Below are 17554 nucleotides of genomic sequence, written 5' to 3'. Positions count from 1 at the left end.
GTTGGCAGAACAACTACATTCTGATTGTGGCCATGATTTTCCTCAGATACAATCTGAGACAGAAGTCAGCAACCTGACAGCCAGACTGTGTTGTTTGAGCCATACGTTATTTAAATGCTGCAGTGCCATCGAGGCTCTTAACCATTTTTTTTTGTGTTGTGTTGCCTTGTGTAAAATGCACTTCAGTATCTTCTTTTAACCAGTATGTTTCATTGATAAGGTGATTTATTTGACATATTGTATGGTTGACAACTGATAGTTGTTCATCTATTTGTCAGAACTGCAATAGCTATTCATGGCAAATACCACCATCTAGTGGAATGCCTCAGCTTAAATCACCATTAAACAGCAGCCCTTCAAGGGCATTTCCTGTCTGGAGCCTGAAGGTCATGCTCCAAGTCATTTCCCTTAAAAAGCCAAACTGTTTGCCTAAAATAGCATAACCTGATCTTGATGGACATGACTTGCTCTTCAGTAGCATTAAAACAGAAATATATCTATATTTCTTTATATCTTTATTGTTAAACATCTGCTGGAAAATGAAGGGGACCTTATACCTTGGGATGAATGTGCACATGGGTAAAAACATAAGCCAAATGTAAGATACTGTAAAATTTTATTTAATGCAGCAATACACATGAGTAGACGAGCTATCAAAAGAAAATTATATTACACAAATAAACTGGGGGGTTGTTAGTGGCACAACACGGGAGAGAATGATAGAAGTGTGTGGAAGGTGGAGTATGATGATCGTCACGGTTACAGGTTTTGGCAACACTGCAGTTTATTCCCCCTCTGTCCGTCTGTGGTGGGCGGGACGCTGATGTCAACCACGTTGTTTCCCGGCGACTCATCATGGGCTGATCGGTCAGCAATCTGCTTCTGTGATACGATGCGGTATATTTCTGAAAAGGAAAAAATGTAAAAAATAATAATAATGATAATAAATTATTTGCTAACTCCAAAAAATAGATATCAGATTCTACCACCTCCTTTTTATCCCAATGCTTAATAATATGTTCTAAAGTCACTGCTGTAATTACAACAAAAAAATAAATAAGTTGAATATGAATATCCAACATGCCTGTCATATTTAGATTTTTATAAGTGAGCAGATGAAGAAAGCTGCTTCTGATTGGATGCCCAAGCAGCCCTTTTCAATAGTAGCATGAATTGCATCTAAAACAGTATTACAATAATTACAAATTTGTATAGGTGCTGATTGATTATGATTGTTGTGCAGGGTGGTAGTAGCCTAGTGGGTAACACACTCGCCTATGAACCAGAAGACCCAGGTTCAATCCCACTTACTACCATTGTGTCCCTGAGCAAGACACTTAACCCTAAGTTGCTCCAGGGGGACTGTCCCTGTAACTACTGATTGTAAGTCGCTCTGGATAAGGGCGTCTGATAAATGCTGTAAATGTAAATGTAATTGTTGGCAGACTGCTCATAGAACATCACTACATTTTTACACCGTTTTCCTTTCATTCTCCATACGTTACATAATGAACAATGAGAATACCTGCAAGGATGTTTTTAAATGCTTCCTCCACGTTGGTTGAATCCAAAGCTGATGTTTCAATAAATGATAGATTGTTCTTCTCTATGGGGAAAAAAAAAGGTTACCATTTGTTTTTATCCCCTGACTCTTGCATTTCCAATGCAACTTGTTCCTCTAACAGCAACTACTGTAGATATTTTGAATGCAGGTATATGTTTAAAAAACCATATTTAAACATATTTATTTGGAAGTTCATCCGTTTGATCATCGATTTGCTGTATCTTGATATAACAGGAGAGAAATAAAACCTAGAGGATCACTTTATATCTAAATAAGCAAGTGAAAACACTGCAGCGCAGCACACAACAAAAAGTGTCCTCTGCATTTAATGCATCACCTTGACGGGCACATTGTCAGCTGTGCGTTGGGACGGTACCTTGTTCAAGGGGACCTCAGCGGCAGCTTGACTGTTTGGGATTTGAACCCACAACCCTTCGGTTGCAAGTCCGCTTCCTTACCCACTAGGCCACCACTAATAGAACTTCATGAAAATGAAGTGTGACAATATACTGATGCATAGCAGACTTCTATTAATAAAATTCTTAATAAAATATAAATGGAGCAAAAAAGAAGTGATCTTCAACTAAATTCATTATCATTCACTTTGGTTATCTATTACTTTATGAGCCTGGTGTTCCTGAAGATGGTCAGTCAGTGAGAGATTTGCTAAATGGGTCCACTCATCACTCTGAGGAGGACAAAACAGAAACTTTCAGGGGGAAATACCTGCAAAAGCTCGGGCCTCATCAGTGGGCACGGCCCGAAGGTGTCTCAGATCACTCTTGTTGCCCACAAGCATGATGACGATGTTGTTGTCGGCATGGTCCCTCAACTCCTTCAACCAACGTTCCACATTCTCATAAGTAAGATGCTTTGCAATATCATACACCAACAGGGCGCCGACTGCTCCTCGATAGTAGCTGAATCAGAAACAGAGCAAAGGGAAGGGATGAATGCTCATTCTTTGAGAATTAATGAGTAAACTTTTTCCAAGATGTAAAATGTGAGGTCATCTAACACAAGAAAGCACAATTTATTAAAAATGTAATGTATTAGATTGGATGCATTACTGTGGGCATCCCCACCACCTCCAATGTTTACATGAGAGAAATACTTTAAACATGCCACGGGGAAAAGCAGCTCCATCATTAAATCTGCAGCATCAAGCTTTCTAGAAAGTGTAAAAAGCAAGAGCACTGTCTGGAAGTATTTCGAATATCAGATGATTGTGGAAAACCGATGTGGACAAGCCAGTGTGCAGGAAGTGCTTCAAAGTTGTTGCTATCAAAGCAAGCAGCACAACAAATTTGCTTCTGATGGGGTATGAATAAATCTCTATATATGGTGTTCTGCCTTTATTAAACATATTCCTTGTTTATAAGAAAAGTTATTAAAAAAGTTCCTGTGTTTCTTTTTTCTCCCCCTGTAGTATGGAAAGTAGTATCAAGTATCGAGTACCATATTTAGTTTTGGTATTGAGTTTGAAATTTCAGTATTGTTACTAGCTTAGTCTGAACCAAAAAAAAAAAAAAAAACATTAACAGAATCATGAAAATGTAAAAATAAATAAAGGATTATTTATGAATCAGGAAGCCTACATTGCATCACACACTCACGCTGACGTGATGGCTCTGTACCGCTCCTGCCCGGCCGTGTCCCAAATCTGTGCCTTTATCGTCTTCCCGTCTACCTGGATGCTGCGGGTGGCGAACTCCACACCTATTGTGCTCTTACTCTCCAGGTTGAACTCGTTTCGGGTAAAACGTGAGAGCAGGTTACTCTTCCCCACACCCGAGTCTCCAATCAGAACAACTGAACAGCACAGCAAAGAAAAGATAGAACATCCAGTCAGCTACGGTCAGAATATGTAGTAAAAGGTTGTTAATAATATTTATAAAGAGAACTGATGGCTCAATACTGAACACAGTAATTCACAATTCTCACAATACTTAGAACACATATAATATGCATTCAGGTTAAAGGTCCCGTTTTTGCTTTTATATACCCACTGTTTCTTCAGAGTCTCGTGTGACAGAACTGAAAAAATACCTTTTAACATCCAATCACTGAGCAACTGGAATGCTTCGCATGTTTGGTCATGACGGTGGGTGGAGATAATGTTTATGGGGAGGGGTGGTAAATTCTCTAAACAGGCAAAGCATGAGAAACGGGAGGAAACCTTTCACCTTATGACAACATAAAGGGCTAAATTCTAGATCCGTCTTTCTGAGCTGCTACTCTCTGGATGGTGAAGCACTCTTTATACATATCGACATTTCTAGCTAATACAGGACCAGACAGTTTCGTTTCCAGTTTTCACGTCATGGGACCTTTAAAAATTTTCACTTAGCCATTTGATAAAAAAAAAAAAACTGATTTCATCTCAGAGACTCCCTGCGTACCACTAGAGGGAGCATGCATACCACAGTTGGAGAATCACATAAACAACTCTCTCACTCACTATCCATAACCACCCAGGGTCACACACACACACACACACACACACACACACACACACACACACACCATTTAGTCACACACTCACAACTACGGTCAATTCAACGTTGCAAATCCACCTAATGTGCATGCGTTTGAGTGGCAGGAGGAAACCGGAGGACCTGGAGGAAGCCCGCACCAACACGGGGAGAGCATGCCAACTCCGCACACACAAGAGGTCAAGCCGGGATTGAGTTGTTGTTACGGGGCGGCTAGCAATGAATGCAATTAATATGTCCACAAACGCCAGCTTGTGTTGTGTTGAGGGTCAATCCACTTACGCTCCCACCGATAAGGACGTTACCGCACGCCCACCGCAGAGCCGACGCGGTACATCCCGGTACGTGGCGACGTGGAGATCCATTGTTTTCCAGAGGAAACGGAGCCGAACTTTCCCCCTGCAGGAAGCCGATAACACGGGCGAGCTCATCGTATCCAGACAAACACTTTCTCCTCCCCGAGCACAATAATACCAGCGGCGGGGCATCGCATACGTGTTAAAAACCCTAAAAAACAAACCAAAAAGGGCTTCCTGGCCTACAGCAGGCTTCCTGGCCGTTTCCGGGACGGTCCCCTCACGTCACGATTCTTCACCAGGTCACGCTGCCAATCACACGCCGCGGTTAATGTGCAGCGTCCCCGAGCCTCCGGGCGACATTTACATCTAAACAAATCTGTCCCCGGCACAGACGGCGACACCGGCGGCGGCGTGCACCCTAAAAACCGACCCGGCGAAACGACTCCCGGATTCCGACACACAACACACGCCGTGGAACGCGCTCCCGAAACCGTTCAAAAGGACGATGCGGCCGGCGCCGCGGTGGAACAAAGACAGGATTATTAAAATATGAAGAATTTACCTTTGAACAAGAAATCGTACTCATCGTCTCTGTTGCCCATTTCAGAAAAGAACGCGGCGACACGTCGTCCGAATAAACGAGGGGCTCCGCTCAGTTGTGTTCGTGTCGACGGGGGTTGATTTCAGGCGAAATAAATGTCAAAACTCAACCAGCAAGACAACGCGCCGGAGCGGGCTGTCATATGCAGCTGACCGCAGGAAGAGCGATCCTCAACTCTGCAGAAGGGGCGGAGCCCGCAGGTACTTTCCTCCCGCCGCCACCGGGGGGCGCACTTCACACCTGCGGCTTCAAACGAGGTTTTTTTTTTTTTTTTACCTGAGTCGCCAACAGAGGGCGCTGTTTACACCTGCAGCCGCAACCAGGGGTTTACGTCCGAGTCGCCGACAGGGGGCGCTGTTTACACCTGCAGCCGCAGACGAATTTTTCATCCGAGTCGCCAACAGGGAGCGCTGTTCACACCCGCGTCCGCAAACGAGGTTTTCACCTGAGTCTCCAACAGGAGGCGCTGTTTTCACCTGCGGCCGCAACCAGGGGTTTACGCCTGAGTCGCCACCAGAGTGCGCTGTTAAAGCTCCGCCGATGCGTGCTCGAGGAATAACCGAACAGGCAGAAAAAATAATAAAAAGCAAGGGCGCCGTGGGCTTTTGTTTCTGTTGCAACACTAATTCAGTATAATCATTAATTAAGCATCCCACACATTCACCTGACTTATTTTTTTCTCTGTGGCTGCGCACGGAAATTGTGCTCCTTAACCTTATTAACCTAATGAAGGTAATGCTTTTACGTAAACCGCTTTAATAGAGGATTTCATAGAAGAACATATGTCTACTAGATGCCCTCTGTAGATTAAAGAAGGATCTAATATAAAAATGTGACGACACATGTTTTAAGGCTTATGCTGGCCACGCCCTATGACGTCGTAGGTCAGCTGATCACAGTAGACGCGTGATCCTTCCAAGATGGCGGCGTCCTTGTGTCGGTACTACGAGGTTAGTGTTTTAATTGCAGTTTCCTGGCAGTCGGTCGGTAGTCTGGAAATACACCCTCCGAATGGTCGGACAAGGCTGTGCCACATGACGGGTTTTAACACATAAATGAAGAAGTCGCTGACCTGGCTGACAGGCGCGTTTTTCGCAGTGCGGAGGACAGATCCATTCATCCCTCATGTCACGTTGCCGCCCACCCCATTCACTCATTACATCAGAAATCTCATCAGTTCTTTTTATACCGAATATAAGGTTGCTATATGTGTAGATTATTTATCACTTATTTCCCAGTTCGATTAAAATACAAACCAAATGGCCTTTTGACTCATTTGAAAATGCTGCACATTGAATTACAGATTATGTTCTTCACTGATTTGATTTTTGGGATATACTGTTAGTGTATATCTGATCTGTCTTCTTTTTGTGTATGATATGCAGCTCTCTCGCAGAAGCTCCTTGTTCTTCCCGGTTCGTCCTTACATCACAACATTCTACAAAAAAGATGTCTGCTGCATATCTGGACCAAGTGCTGTTGCTGCGCAGGTATATTTGCTGCAAGTGTAGCTGGTATTTGAAATTATATCTCGGTTACATTAACAAGGCCTTGGAAATATTTCTCCCTTCCTCAGCAACGGTTTGCTTTCAGCAGTGGTGTTCCCAGAAAAAGCTTTTGGGGAGACTTTGTGGACTCTGTAAAGCAGGAACTGAACAAAAACAAAGAGATGAAGGAGAACATCAGGAAATTCAGAGAGGAAGCCAAACGATTGGACGAATCAGATGCTCTGCAGCAGGCCAGGAAAAAATATGTGAGTCAGGATATCTGCATCCTGCCAGCTCAGCAGGAAGTCATGGGGCTGTTGAAGATGTTGAACTTAAACACTGATCTAGTATCTGATTATTTTTTAACCCCAACATAACACCCTGGATGCGTATTAGAGAAGGACAACAGTCAGTCGAGCATTAATTCTGAATTAAATGTATGAGTTCAGAATGTGTTTTAGTGAATTGGATAACTATAAGAAACTGCAGTTCAGTAAACAAATTTAGTTTTTCGCTCTGAGGTCTGGAAGGAATCTTAATTGTTTGTTCATCAGTGCTTTTCTCATTTCAGAGATCAATTGAGTCTGAAACAGTAAGGAGCTCTGAAGTTTTCCGGAAAACTCTTGGATCTCTATCTGACTCAGTGAAAGAGGTATAGCATTTATATTTTAATGTTTAAGAAGTGTTTGGATGATGGATGTATATATTTATATCGCCATTGAACAGTCAGGTTCTTAGTTTTGGATGTATGGTACAGAATTGCATTGCAAGTTCTGCTGGTTTGCAGGGCCTTGAGGAGGTCAGCCGTTCTGATCTGGGCAAGAAGATCAAGGAGGGAATGGAAGAGGCAGCAAAGACCGCCAAGCATTCAGCAGAGTCTGTGTCCAAGAGTGGAGAAAAGCTGGGGAAGACTGGAGCCTTCCAGGCAATTTCACAGGTCTGAATGGCGAGCCATTTAGGTTTATTAAATAATTAAAACCTGCTTATGAATGTGGCTATACAGACATATATCTTCCAGCAAAAGAACACGTGCTATTCATCTTTATTTATTTCTAGTCTGTTTATCTGATTGCCATCTAAGCTGTATGCAGTCAGCAGTGAAAATGTCTGTCGCTGAGACATCATTGAATTAAATATGAACATTTAAATGTCTTATTCTGTATTTATGGAATCACATAGGGTATGGAGACAGTGAGGAAAGAGATTGATGACACGTCAGAGAGTGGGCCATACCGTGCGCCGTCCAGACTAAGAAAGAGAAGTGAGTTCTCGTTTAAAGGAGCAGACAACGACTGCCGGGTTTTTGAGGCTAATGAGTAAGTAATTTAATTTAATGATTTAAATGCTTATGTAGCAGGTTGAAATTAGGTGGCTGCCAGGATAATTTTCATCAGTTATTGTCTGATTATTTTGTGTACGTTTTTTTGATGTTTTCTGTATTTTTAAACAGAGAGGCCATGGGTGTGGTTCTCCATAAAGACTCAAAATGGTTCCAGCAGTGGAAGGACTTCAAGGACAATAACATGGTGTTCAACAGTAAGATAGTGTTGACTGGATACTTCTTATGCTTTTTAGTAATGATTTAATTGTACTGCATTGTCCTTGATTGGCAGTAGATGGTGCTGTTTTAATATTCTTGAATAAAATTTGATTTGCTGCAGTTCCAGTACTAACGTGATTGACATCACGTTTTTCTGTCTCTTTTTTTCAGGGTTCTTTGAGATGAAGATGAAGTATGATGAAAGCGATAATGCTTTTATCAGAGCTTCTCGTTCTGTAACAGACAAAGTCACAAATCTCATTGGTACACTTGACAGAAACATGCGTACACTTTTCTATGTGTAGATTTGTGCGAATGTGCGTATTTATTAATTTATTTCTGTTTGTGTTTAGGTGGTCTCTTCTCTAAAACTGAAATGTCCGAGGTACTAACAGAGATTTTGAAGGCCGACCCCAACTTTGACAAGGACTCATTCCTCCGCCAGTGTCAGCATGACATTATTCCCAACATACTGGAGGTGGAATTACTACATTCAGACATTAACTAGACACACTAACTTGACTCACTGCTTTAAGGACTTGCTTTGATTTTTAGCACTGAAAAGCAGCCTAGAATAATTTCAATTTGACTTCTTAGATCATTATGGAAGTTGGTGGCATTCAGACACTGCTCTGTTGTCACCATGACCTTTTAATGTTTCAGGCTATTGTCCGTGGAGAGCTGGATGTTCTGAAAGATTGGTGTTATGAAGCTGTAAGTTTTTGTCCTAATTATAATGGCGAAACATTCCACCTGCCTTCCGAATTAAATATTTTATATTCTTTTTTTCTTAATTTTGTAGACTTACAGCCGGCTAGCGCATCCCATAAAGCAAGCTGTTTCCATGGGACTGCAGTTCCACTCCAAAATCCTGGATATTGATAACATTGATGTGAGTATATGACCAGGTCTGAGAACATGCCCCGAGGGAAAGGGGTCACTAGAGATCACCCTGAGTGCTGAGGTGACCTCCACAGGCCTAGAGGATGCTTAAATGAACAGGACACCATTGAGAGTTAAAGTTTGTGTGCTTGTGTCCTTCCTTCTTCTCTCGTTCTCTCTCAGCTGGCTATGGGCAAAATCATGGAGCAGGGCCCTGTGCTCATCATCACCTTCCAAGCTCAGGTTGTCATGGTGATCCGCAGCCCCAGGGGGGAAGTTGTGGAGGGAGATCCAGTGAGTAAGACCTGTCAGATGAAGTTATCTTGATTTTGACAGAAACCCCAAACACCCAGACCCAAATTTGTCTGAGGGAAGTCTGCTGAGAGGACCCTCTTCTGTTTTGTGTGTGTACCTGCAGGAGAAGGTGCTGAGGATGATGTATGTTTGGGCTCTTTGCCGCGATCAGGAGGAGCTGGACCCCCACGCTGCCTGGAGGCTGCTGGACATCTCAGCATCCAGCACTGAGCAGGTGCTCTGATGACCCTGGAGAAGCACAGAGGACTGCTTGAGCAACACACTCGCCTCACCCAGCGCACCTCACAACCATTCCCAAGCAAATCGAGCAGTGTGTGTGAGTGCATGCATTTGCTTGTGTGTGTGTGTTTGTGTGTGTGTGTGTATATATATATATATATATATATATACATACACACACACACACACACACACACACACACATATATATATATATATGTATATATATGTATAAATATATATATATATGTATGTTTATAAATATATATGTATATGTGATCAGATTGTAGAACAACTAACAAACACCAAGGTACACCAAGGTCTTCCACATTTTGATCATATAAGATCTTATTTTATGCATTTGTCAACATATTTATCTGTAAGTTTTCAGATTAAATGACTTATTACTTTCTCAACACATGTTTTAATGTGTTGAAATAATTTGCCATACACCAAGTTGTTTAAGATTATGCTTAGAAAGCATCAAAGGGTTGTGACGAATTCAGCCAAGCTTTTAGTAATGTTGGACAGCACAACATTTCACATGGGCTGCTGATATGAATCACTTTACTTCATCAGATTGGTTCTAGCTATGTTCAAATTTTTTTATATAATAATGTTATATTCCAGTGTGTAATATTGTTTGAAATATTGTAATCTCATTTATGACAGTGTGTCAGATGAGAAGAGACTGGAATGTGATATTAAGATTTTAGCATAGCATCTGTTTGAATTTATGCTTTTGGTGGCACACAAAAAAGTTTTGGCCATAAGGGTAAAAATAAACTGAAGCCATAATCCAGTGTAGGAGTTTTGGTTTGGAATATGTTGTAGATGCTGGCATGTCTATATTTTCTGATGTGATGTAGCCTTCAGGAATTTGAGTCTCCCCAATATTTGATTATAACAAAAGGCTACAGCTCCAGAGACGTGTCTCTTTTTCACTGTCAGATTCACAGGACGCTTCATTGATCCATTTTAAGATTGATGGGGTGACTCTAATGGGATGTTTAAAGGAGCTTCTAGAACTAGAACCTGCAAACAAACAAAAAAAAGAAAACAGTTCAACAGGAGAGGAGAAAGCATTCTGTTGCAGAGGTGCCTCATATATTCAAGCAATTTTGCATCTAGTTATTATTTATTTATTTTTATTTTATTGATGTTTGTTGAAATGTTTATTCATTCATATTTTACCCATATTGTCTGGCATGAGTGGGGTTACTCCATTGCATGGAGGATGAATCTGTGTTCATTAGAGTTGACCTGAGATCAGAACGCAGTGGCTCCCATCTTCCTTTCCCTGGAGGCAGGTACAGTGTATTGCCACTTGAGGAGGGTACCACTCATAACAAATGAGTTAGGGACCAAACAGAGGTCACTGATATAGAATAATGCACTGTTGTTTCTTTTTACTTTTTATATTTGACGTAATTGTGAAAAATAAAAGGAAGTGTGTCACACTGTAGCAGTCTGAATTTATTGACATTCTGCTTCTGTTGACCCTGTTAGGTTTGTAGAGGGAATAATTTCTTCCACTACACTGGTCTCTGTACATGAGTTAACTAGCCTCGAGGAAAAATGAGAAAGAGAGAGATAAATTGCTCTGAAGCTGGAGTTAGCCTCACCTAAGCATGTAGATTCCCACTGGACCTGTGTGTTTGTGTGTTGTAGTCCTTACAGTCACCTTTATTGGCCGTTACCTTCTGTCTTGTCCCTTGAAAACTCATGACTATTCCCTGATTTAAAGTCAACAGAGATTTCAAGTAACGAGTCAATATTTTAGTCACAACAGAATATAGATAACAATGAATTTTCACATTTCATGTACAAAATCAGGTCATTTGATGCTTTATACAGGTCTCAAAATAGTTGGAGTAGGGGCATGTATACCACACTGTAGCATCTTCTCTTCTTTTTAAAACAATTTGAAGACATCTGGGCATTAAAAGCATGGGTTTTTTGGAGTTGTGGTGTTTGAATTTGGTCCTATTCTGGAAATGGAAACCCCCTCCTATAATGTTTATGAGGAAAAAAAACAGTAGAAAGTATATAACAGGCTTAGGATCAAATTGCAACCACATTTACGGACAATAATTCAATAATTGCTCTTATTTTGTAATGGTCCTCTTTTTAACTTCATCTATATGCAAATAAAGATATTAATACTTACCATTCACACAAACACACTCACACACAAGTCAAAAGACAAATGCAGTCCCTTTCTTCATCCCTCACACTCTCAATAATGCCCCTGCTAAAATCTAATCATATTTCTGTAATGCTGGAGAAGTGCATTGCTTTATATGAGTGTGGACGATGGCATCCCTCAAGTCTATCCAACATATGCCTGTCTGCCATTACTGATAGGCACAGCGTCCCTTTGTCCAAATCCCAGAAGTGCTCTGTATGAGATTTAGTGTGTGCTGTGGGATGACTTGTCCCTTGATAAATGAGTTATTCCCCTCGGTGAAGAATATGAAAGTCAGATCTCATAACAGATCTCCTGAAGAGGGGGCGATAAGGGGGGATGGTTTCCCATGCAATACTGTACTCAAAATGCAAAAGCAAATAGATTTAAATAAAGAACCCCCTGGTAAATGCACACATATTTAAAACCACAGCAAGATAAGTGAATTTTCAAAATCACTTTCATAGAGCTCCTTCATCTGACTTATATTCTCAGCTGCAAGACTTTGCATAATTTACTGCAGCCTGCATTAGTTCTGAAGGACCACAAAGGTCATATGTGGTGGGGTTTTTAAAGATTACTCTCATACATGTTACGCATTGTGAATTTCAACACAACATAACAAACATGCAAAGAACGGATTTCCAAATTTCATTTCAAGACCCCACACTCTTTTACCTCCAATGCTCTCAGCACACACGCACACATACACACCTGAAGTGTTTAATGGAAAGCATTTCAACTGAAGTGGTCCATCTACCCACACACAACACTCTGATAGCAAATAACTAAAGCTCTGTTATTAGTTATGGCAAGATGCTCATTTGAATATGCCTTCTGCTTCACTTCCAGTGTCTAAAACCTTTAAAAAAAAGGTTCAACCTACATGCTTTTGAGTATTCTTATTAATTCCAAGAAAAGAACTCTATTAAATGCAATGTAATGTAGTTCGTGTTGATGTCTCTCGTGTGGCGTTGACTCCTCAGTGGCAATACAATGATGCTGATGATGATGATGCTGATGATGAGTGATGTGGCGTCACGGTGCGTGAGTCTGCAGCGCCCTCTGCTCTGTATATGGCGCGCCGCGGTGCGCATCAGCCAGAAGCGGGCGGTCCGGCGCGGCAGCGCACAACCGCAGTCGGAGCGCCAGCGTCTGCGCCTGGAGCTGCTGCGTCACCCGTAAGTGTCCTTGCATTTTGTTGTGTGGAGGGTAGATGTGGTGCTGAAGCTTGGCTGTTCCTACTCTGACCACTTGGTTAGAAGTGATGAATCCAAAAGTGCATTTTATTGACTGTAATGATTTTTGTACAATTCATCTATTTTGTAAAAGAACGTATATCAGAAATAAATGTAAAAGCAGAAAAGTTGTAAAAGCTATAAGACGTCCCTGTCTGAAATACTTATGAGTAAATGATCTGATGATCTGATGTGAGTTTACACAAAAACCGTGTCCAGGGGCGGAAAACGGATAAAGCTGAGGTCCCTGTTGTCTTTCCACTAAGGTTTTAATGATTTTGCATTAGTTTTTTTTACAGGAAATCAATAACACATTGTTACAATTCGTGTCAATATTTTTGTAATTGAAGAGTACATGCCAGTCTGGCGTGGTTGTTCATGATTATGGTCTTCGCATTCATTTTGTCTGACATATTAATCAGTGCCCAGAAGGCACGTGGTATATACTTTACAAGCATTATTTGGAATGATTATGCAAATTCTTGAAGGTTTTAAAATAATTTATATAAAAAGGCAGGATATAAATTGATCAGATTAATGCATTGTGATGCTATTGTGCAATTTTAGTTGACTTTTTCTTACTTAATACAAAATAAAGCAGATTTTCATTGTCTATTTGCTGAAATCGAGATTTATCTTCATTAATATAATGAATATCTTCATTATATATTTTTTCCACTGAAGAAAACTGTTGCATTTCAAAGTAATGTAAACCTTGAATACTCCTTGAATATTTTCAATCAGAGCCACATCATAAGTGAAGGAGCTGAATCTGCTGACGGGTATCAGGGCCGTAAAACAGTTCCATTAAATGGCATGAGGAGATGAATGGCTTGGGCTGAAACGCTTTTTTTTTTTTTTTTTTTTGGGGGGGGGGGTGTGATTGCTTTGAAACAGCCTCCTCTTTTGCTTTTAATAAAAAATTATGTGTAATTGAAAAGAGGTTTTTTTGAAAGCCCCAAGGCCTTCTTGATTATGTGAAAACTGTGCCAGAAAGATTATTGGAATTAATTGGAATCAGAACAAATGTCACACATTTTGACTTGCTCAGTAACTGAACACATTTTTGTGACACCACGTGTCTTTGTGTACAGACAGGAAATTATATAATTGGTCCTTTTGCACAATGGCTCTGACATGGATTTTTTTTCCCGCAAACACATTGTAGTCATGGAAACATAATGAACATCTTTTAGCAAGGGTTCTTCTCAAACTGAAACTGCCAGCATGGTTATCACACTTACCATCTTGCATTTTTGATCGGATGCAATAAAAACATTATGCTTTTTTTTGGTAGGATGCTTAATTGAACGCAGACATGATGGAACCTCTTCCAGCACCTATTCTCAAGAGACATACGTGTAAGAAACCTTCTTCTTAAGAAGCCCTGATGACAATGTGGAAATGTTGCTGCATGTTCAATCTTCCACCCTCCACTTCTCAATCAATCAACTTGAATTCTCATCTGAGCCTTCATTAGGACTATTGACTGAAATGTCAGTAACGGAACAAAGGTCACCTTCTAAAAAGTGTTTTGAGAGTCGGGAGACACAGGTTCTCTATAAAAAGCAACATGGTCTGGCTTAAATGATTTTTACTTAAAACGCCAAAATCACAGGTATTAAGCAAACAAATGAGCAATCTGAGAGCTTCTCATCAGGACCTCTCTGCAAACCCGTGTCAAGTCCCAGGGGGGATCAACTCATTAAGAGAATGCCACTGAACAGCTTCTCCATTTAGAAGCCTGCCACCGGTCCCCTGTGTGTCGAAGGGATCCATTAAGTCTGGCCTCCCCCAGCCCGCTCTCACGTTCAGCTGCCGCCTGTCTGTGTCTGCTCCTGCTCTCCCTCCGGCTGTAATTATCCTACTTGGCAGCAGCAGACACCTGAATACGGTTCCCACGGCTACAGTCAGCTGCTGGGGAGCATGTTGCAGCAGGTCTGGGGCGTGATTGGAGGTCCAGTTAATCAGCCTGCCTGGAGGTTAAGAGGGAGTTCCACAAGGCTCTGGGAAGCCCGCAGCCTGTTAAGATGAGCGATGCGCCGATGTTGGACTATGAGCTGTCTTCTCTGGGCTCCCCCCTGCCCAAGGCCACATCGGTTGGGACACCCGAGGTGGGAGACACCGAGCAGAGCACCGCTCTGTGCTTCGTGGGTCTCCTGCTAGTTGTCCTGGTTTTCCTGCTGGTGCGATGCTTCCGCATCTTGCTGGACCCTTACAGCAGCATGCCAGCATCTTCCTGGAACGAGCACAAGGATGAGCTGGAGAGAGGGCAGTTTGACTATGCACTGGTATAGAATGGAGATTATCAGTGCACTGGCCAAAACAGTGCAAAACACCAGGTTATTACAAACCTTGGTGTGTATGTGTGTGTGTACTATACATGAATAACAACTGTCAGGACTGAGTTTATTGGTGGAAGCCTTTTTACAAGTTGAAAATAATGTTCCTGTCGATTTTCCTTTTTCTGTGTTCTTTTATTGTTTTTGGTGAATCTAGAATCTTTATTGTTTATGACATGGTATGAGTCTTTCTATGCCTCCAAAAGCCACATTATCTCCAGGGTGTTAACTTCCTGCTGTTCATAAACCATGCTCCAACCTTCTGTTGTAGATAAGGCAAATAATCTGTAAGATTTATATTTCAGCAGTGCCTTTTTCTTTTCATTTTGTTTATTTTCTTTTTATTGTAATCTATTACACATCTTTTTTAACATGATTACAGACCATTTGAATGTTCTTCTCAGGTTATCCATGTATTTGCCGTCAGAAAGCTTGGAGAATTTTAATGGACATGATTGTAGAATGCACACTTTTCCGGAGTTGGGATTAAATTTCTACTTCTGACTGCTATTATGCAATATTTGTAATTTGCTGTGTCCATGTTTGATAAAGTTGTACATTATTCTGCAGACCAAACTACTGTGACCTCTGAGAGTGATTTTGTGTGTGTGTGTGTGTGTGTGTGTAGCAGGCTAACCCAACCTTAAAACTCAATGAGGCTCTTCTCTACTGCCTGGGATCAATTTTTACAGCTCTTGCCTTAACTCAGGCCTGACACTTTTGGCTGACACACTCATTCACTCATCAAACATTTATTCTCCCATCCATTCATTTATCACACAAGCCCTGGTCAATCCAATAACCCAAGAATAAAGCAAACATAAATGATCATTTTGGCAATCACATGTCAGGATGTGTGTGTTTTTTTGGATGTTGCCTTGGAGGATTATGCAAGATTAGAGCTGTAGTTTTGTAACCTACAAACCAGGCACCAGGAGAGCATGAGCCGAATGAAAACTCACTGAAGCTAAAATAGCTTATGCAAAACAGAAAAGAAGTTACTTTGACACAGGCGCTTCACCCAAACACATTAACCATGACCTTTGCACATGGGTTCAGTCCTGCTGGGACCCCACTGCAGGTAAACTTGAGTGTATGCCACCCACACTGCCACCCTAATCCATCAACACAACTGTGTCCTTGACTGAGGGATGTTTTTTTGTCCACACATGAGAATAGGAGCCTGCACCAGGCAACACCGACTACCTTCGATGTTTCAAAGCTTTGTACATATTTTTGGGGGGAATTTAAGCACATGATTACAGGGTGGTATGAAGATGCTATAAACACACCTCCTACATTATTATACTCTTGTGCAACTGAAATTTTAAGTTAGCAATAATAGCAATAATTAATAAGTGATTATGTGACCAAGGACACATTCTGCGCACAATTGTACATTTGAATCAGAAAGCCAAATTTTGCTTCACTTTTTAGACAGAATTGTGATCTTCTTGTTTAATTAGAAGTTATTAATAGAGCACTATAATGAGGTCAGAGTTAAACAGAAAACTGTTTGTGATTTCAGCTACAATACGAGGTGGAAGTGGTTGCACGTTTTATAAAGTTTTTTTAAGAATTAAAAAAGCATCACAAGCAGGCTTATATTTCTGTAATCTAAAGAATTCAGAACCTTAATTTTTGTTTTCTATTAGCTTCTCTTGTTTATTGAGTTATACTGTTATACATACAGGGTAAAAAACAGATAAAACACAAAAATTGGCATGACCACATCTTGATTTTTAGTAAATGCAGTGAATGTCGATCACATTTTGAGTAGTTAAAGCATGGTACCGTTTTCAGTGTATTGCTTTAGAATTAAATAGCATTAGATTAAAAATAAACAAATCAACAAAAATAAATGAGCGTAGTTACCTAAAGATGCTAGCTACACTAACATACAGGTAGTATGAGGCAATCCATGTACATTTCAATGCAATGTGCTTTAAAATCCTTTTTTTTTGAGTGTGAATGTAATAAACATTATCTGAATATCAAAGGTAACATTATTTGTAGGTGTAAGTTACTGTTAGTAATATTAACTGATTGCTGCTAATGCTAGTGAACGCTAGCATTCCTTGAGGTATTCAAAGCCATATGGGTTGTTATATTGAAGATTTGCAACTGAAAGTTGCTTCTCTTCATAAAACATAAATCAACAAAAAATACACTTGACAAATTACTTACAAAAAACTGTCTGTTTTTATTTAAAAGGCACTTTAACATGAAAAATAAACCAAGATTTTATAGTTCTTATAGTTTCTTTCATTTTTGGACAACATTACAGACCATGACCAGGATTTGTTTTTGTGGGGGTTGGGGGGTATCTGCCATTGAAATAACTGCAATTGTTTCTCTTTGTTGTGGAAGTAAAAGCACCCCAG

The 17554-nt window shown here is 40.7% G+C and overlaps 3 protein-coding genes across 4 annotated transcripts; 2 read left to right on the top strand and 1 right to left on the bottom strand.

Annotated features, from left to right (window-relative positions):
* Positions 1-599: 599 nt before the first annotated feature.
* On the bottom strand, positions 600-5133 carry LOC114788173 (ras-related protein Rab-11B-like). Its single transcript, XM_028976454.1, has 5 exons — positions 4921-5133; positions 3181-3376; positions 2291-2484; positions 1526-1606; positions 600-905 (listed from the first exon to the last, which is right to left on the bottom strand). The coding sequence occupies exons 1-5, from the start codon at positions 4958-4960 to the stop codon at positions 760-762; spliced, it is 657 nt and encodes a 218-aa protein (XP_028832287.1). The 5' UTR covers positions 4961-5133; the 3' UTR covers positions 600-759.
* On the top strand, positions 4960-10860 carry LOC114788172 (mitochondrial import inner membrane translocase subunit TIM44-like). Of its 2 annotated transcripts, none has more exons than XM_028976453.1 (13): positions 4960-5159; positions 6345-6449; positions 6536-6712; positions 7018-7098; positions 7234-7383; positions 7626-7762; positions 7897-7982; positions 8158-8250; positions 8340-8464; positions 8650-8700; positions 8789-8878; positions 9052-9162; positions 9287-10860. In XM_028976453.1, the coding sequence occupies exons 3-13, from the start codon at positions 6629-6631 to the stop codon at positions 9404-9406; spliced, it is 1128 nt and encodes a 375-aa protein (XP_028832286.1). In that variant the 5' UTR covers positions 4960-5159; positions 6345-6449; positions 6536-6628; the 3' UTR covers positions 9407-10860. The 2 variants fall into 2 exon arrangements, with proteins under 2 accessions (XP_028832286.1, XP_028832285.1); XM_028976452.1 differs by lacking the exon at positions 4960-5159 and adding an exon at positions 5868-5909.
* Positions 10861-12706: 1846 nt separating this feature from the next.
* Positions 12707-15736, top strand: ctxn1 (cortexin 1). The gene is made up of 2 exons (XM_028976455.1): positions 12707-12771; positions 14126-15736. The coding sequence occupies exon 2, from the start codon at positions 14859-14861 to the stop codon at positions 15123-15125; it is 267 nt and encodes an 88-aa protein (XP_028832288.1). The 5' UTR covers positions 12707-12771; positions 14126-14858; the 3' UTR covers positions 15126-15736.
* The last annotated feature ends 1818 nt before the right edge of the window (positions 15737-17554 follow it).

Source organism: Denticeps clupeoides, chromosome 4 (genome assembly GCF_900700375.1).
Source record: "Denticeps clupeoides chromosome 4, fDenClu1.1, whole genome shotgun sequence".
NCBI classification, from domain to species: Eukaryota; Metazoa; Chordata; class Actinopteri; order Clupeiformes; family Denticipitidae; genus Denticeps; species Denticeps clupeoides.
This window is presented reverse-complemented; position numbering and strand designations above follow the sequence as displayed.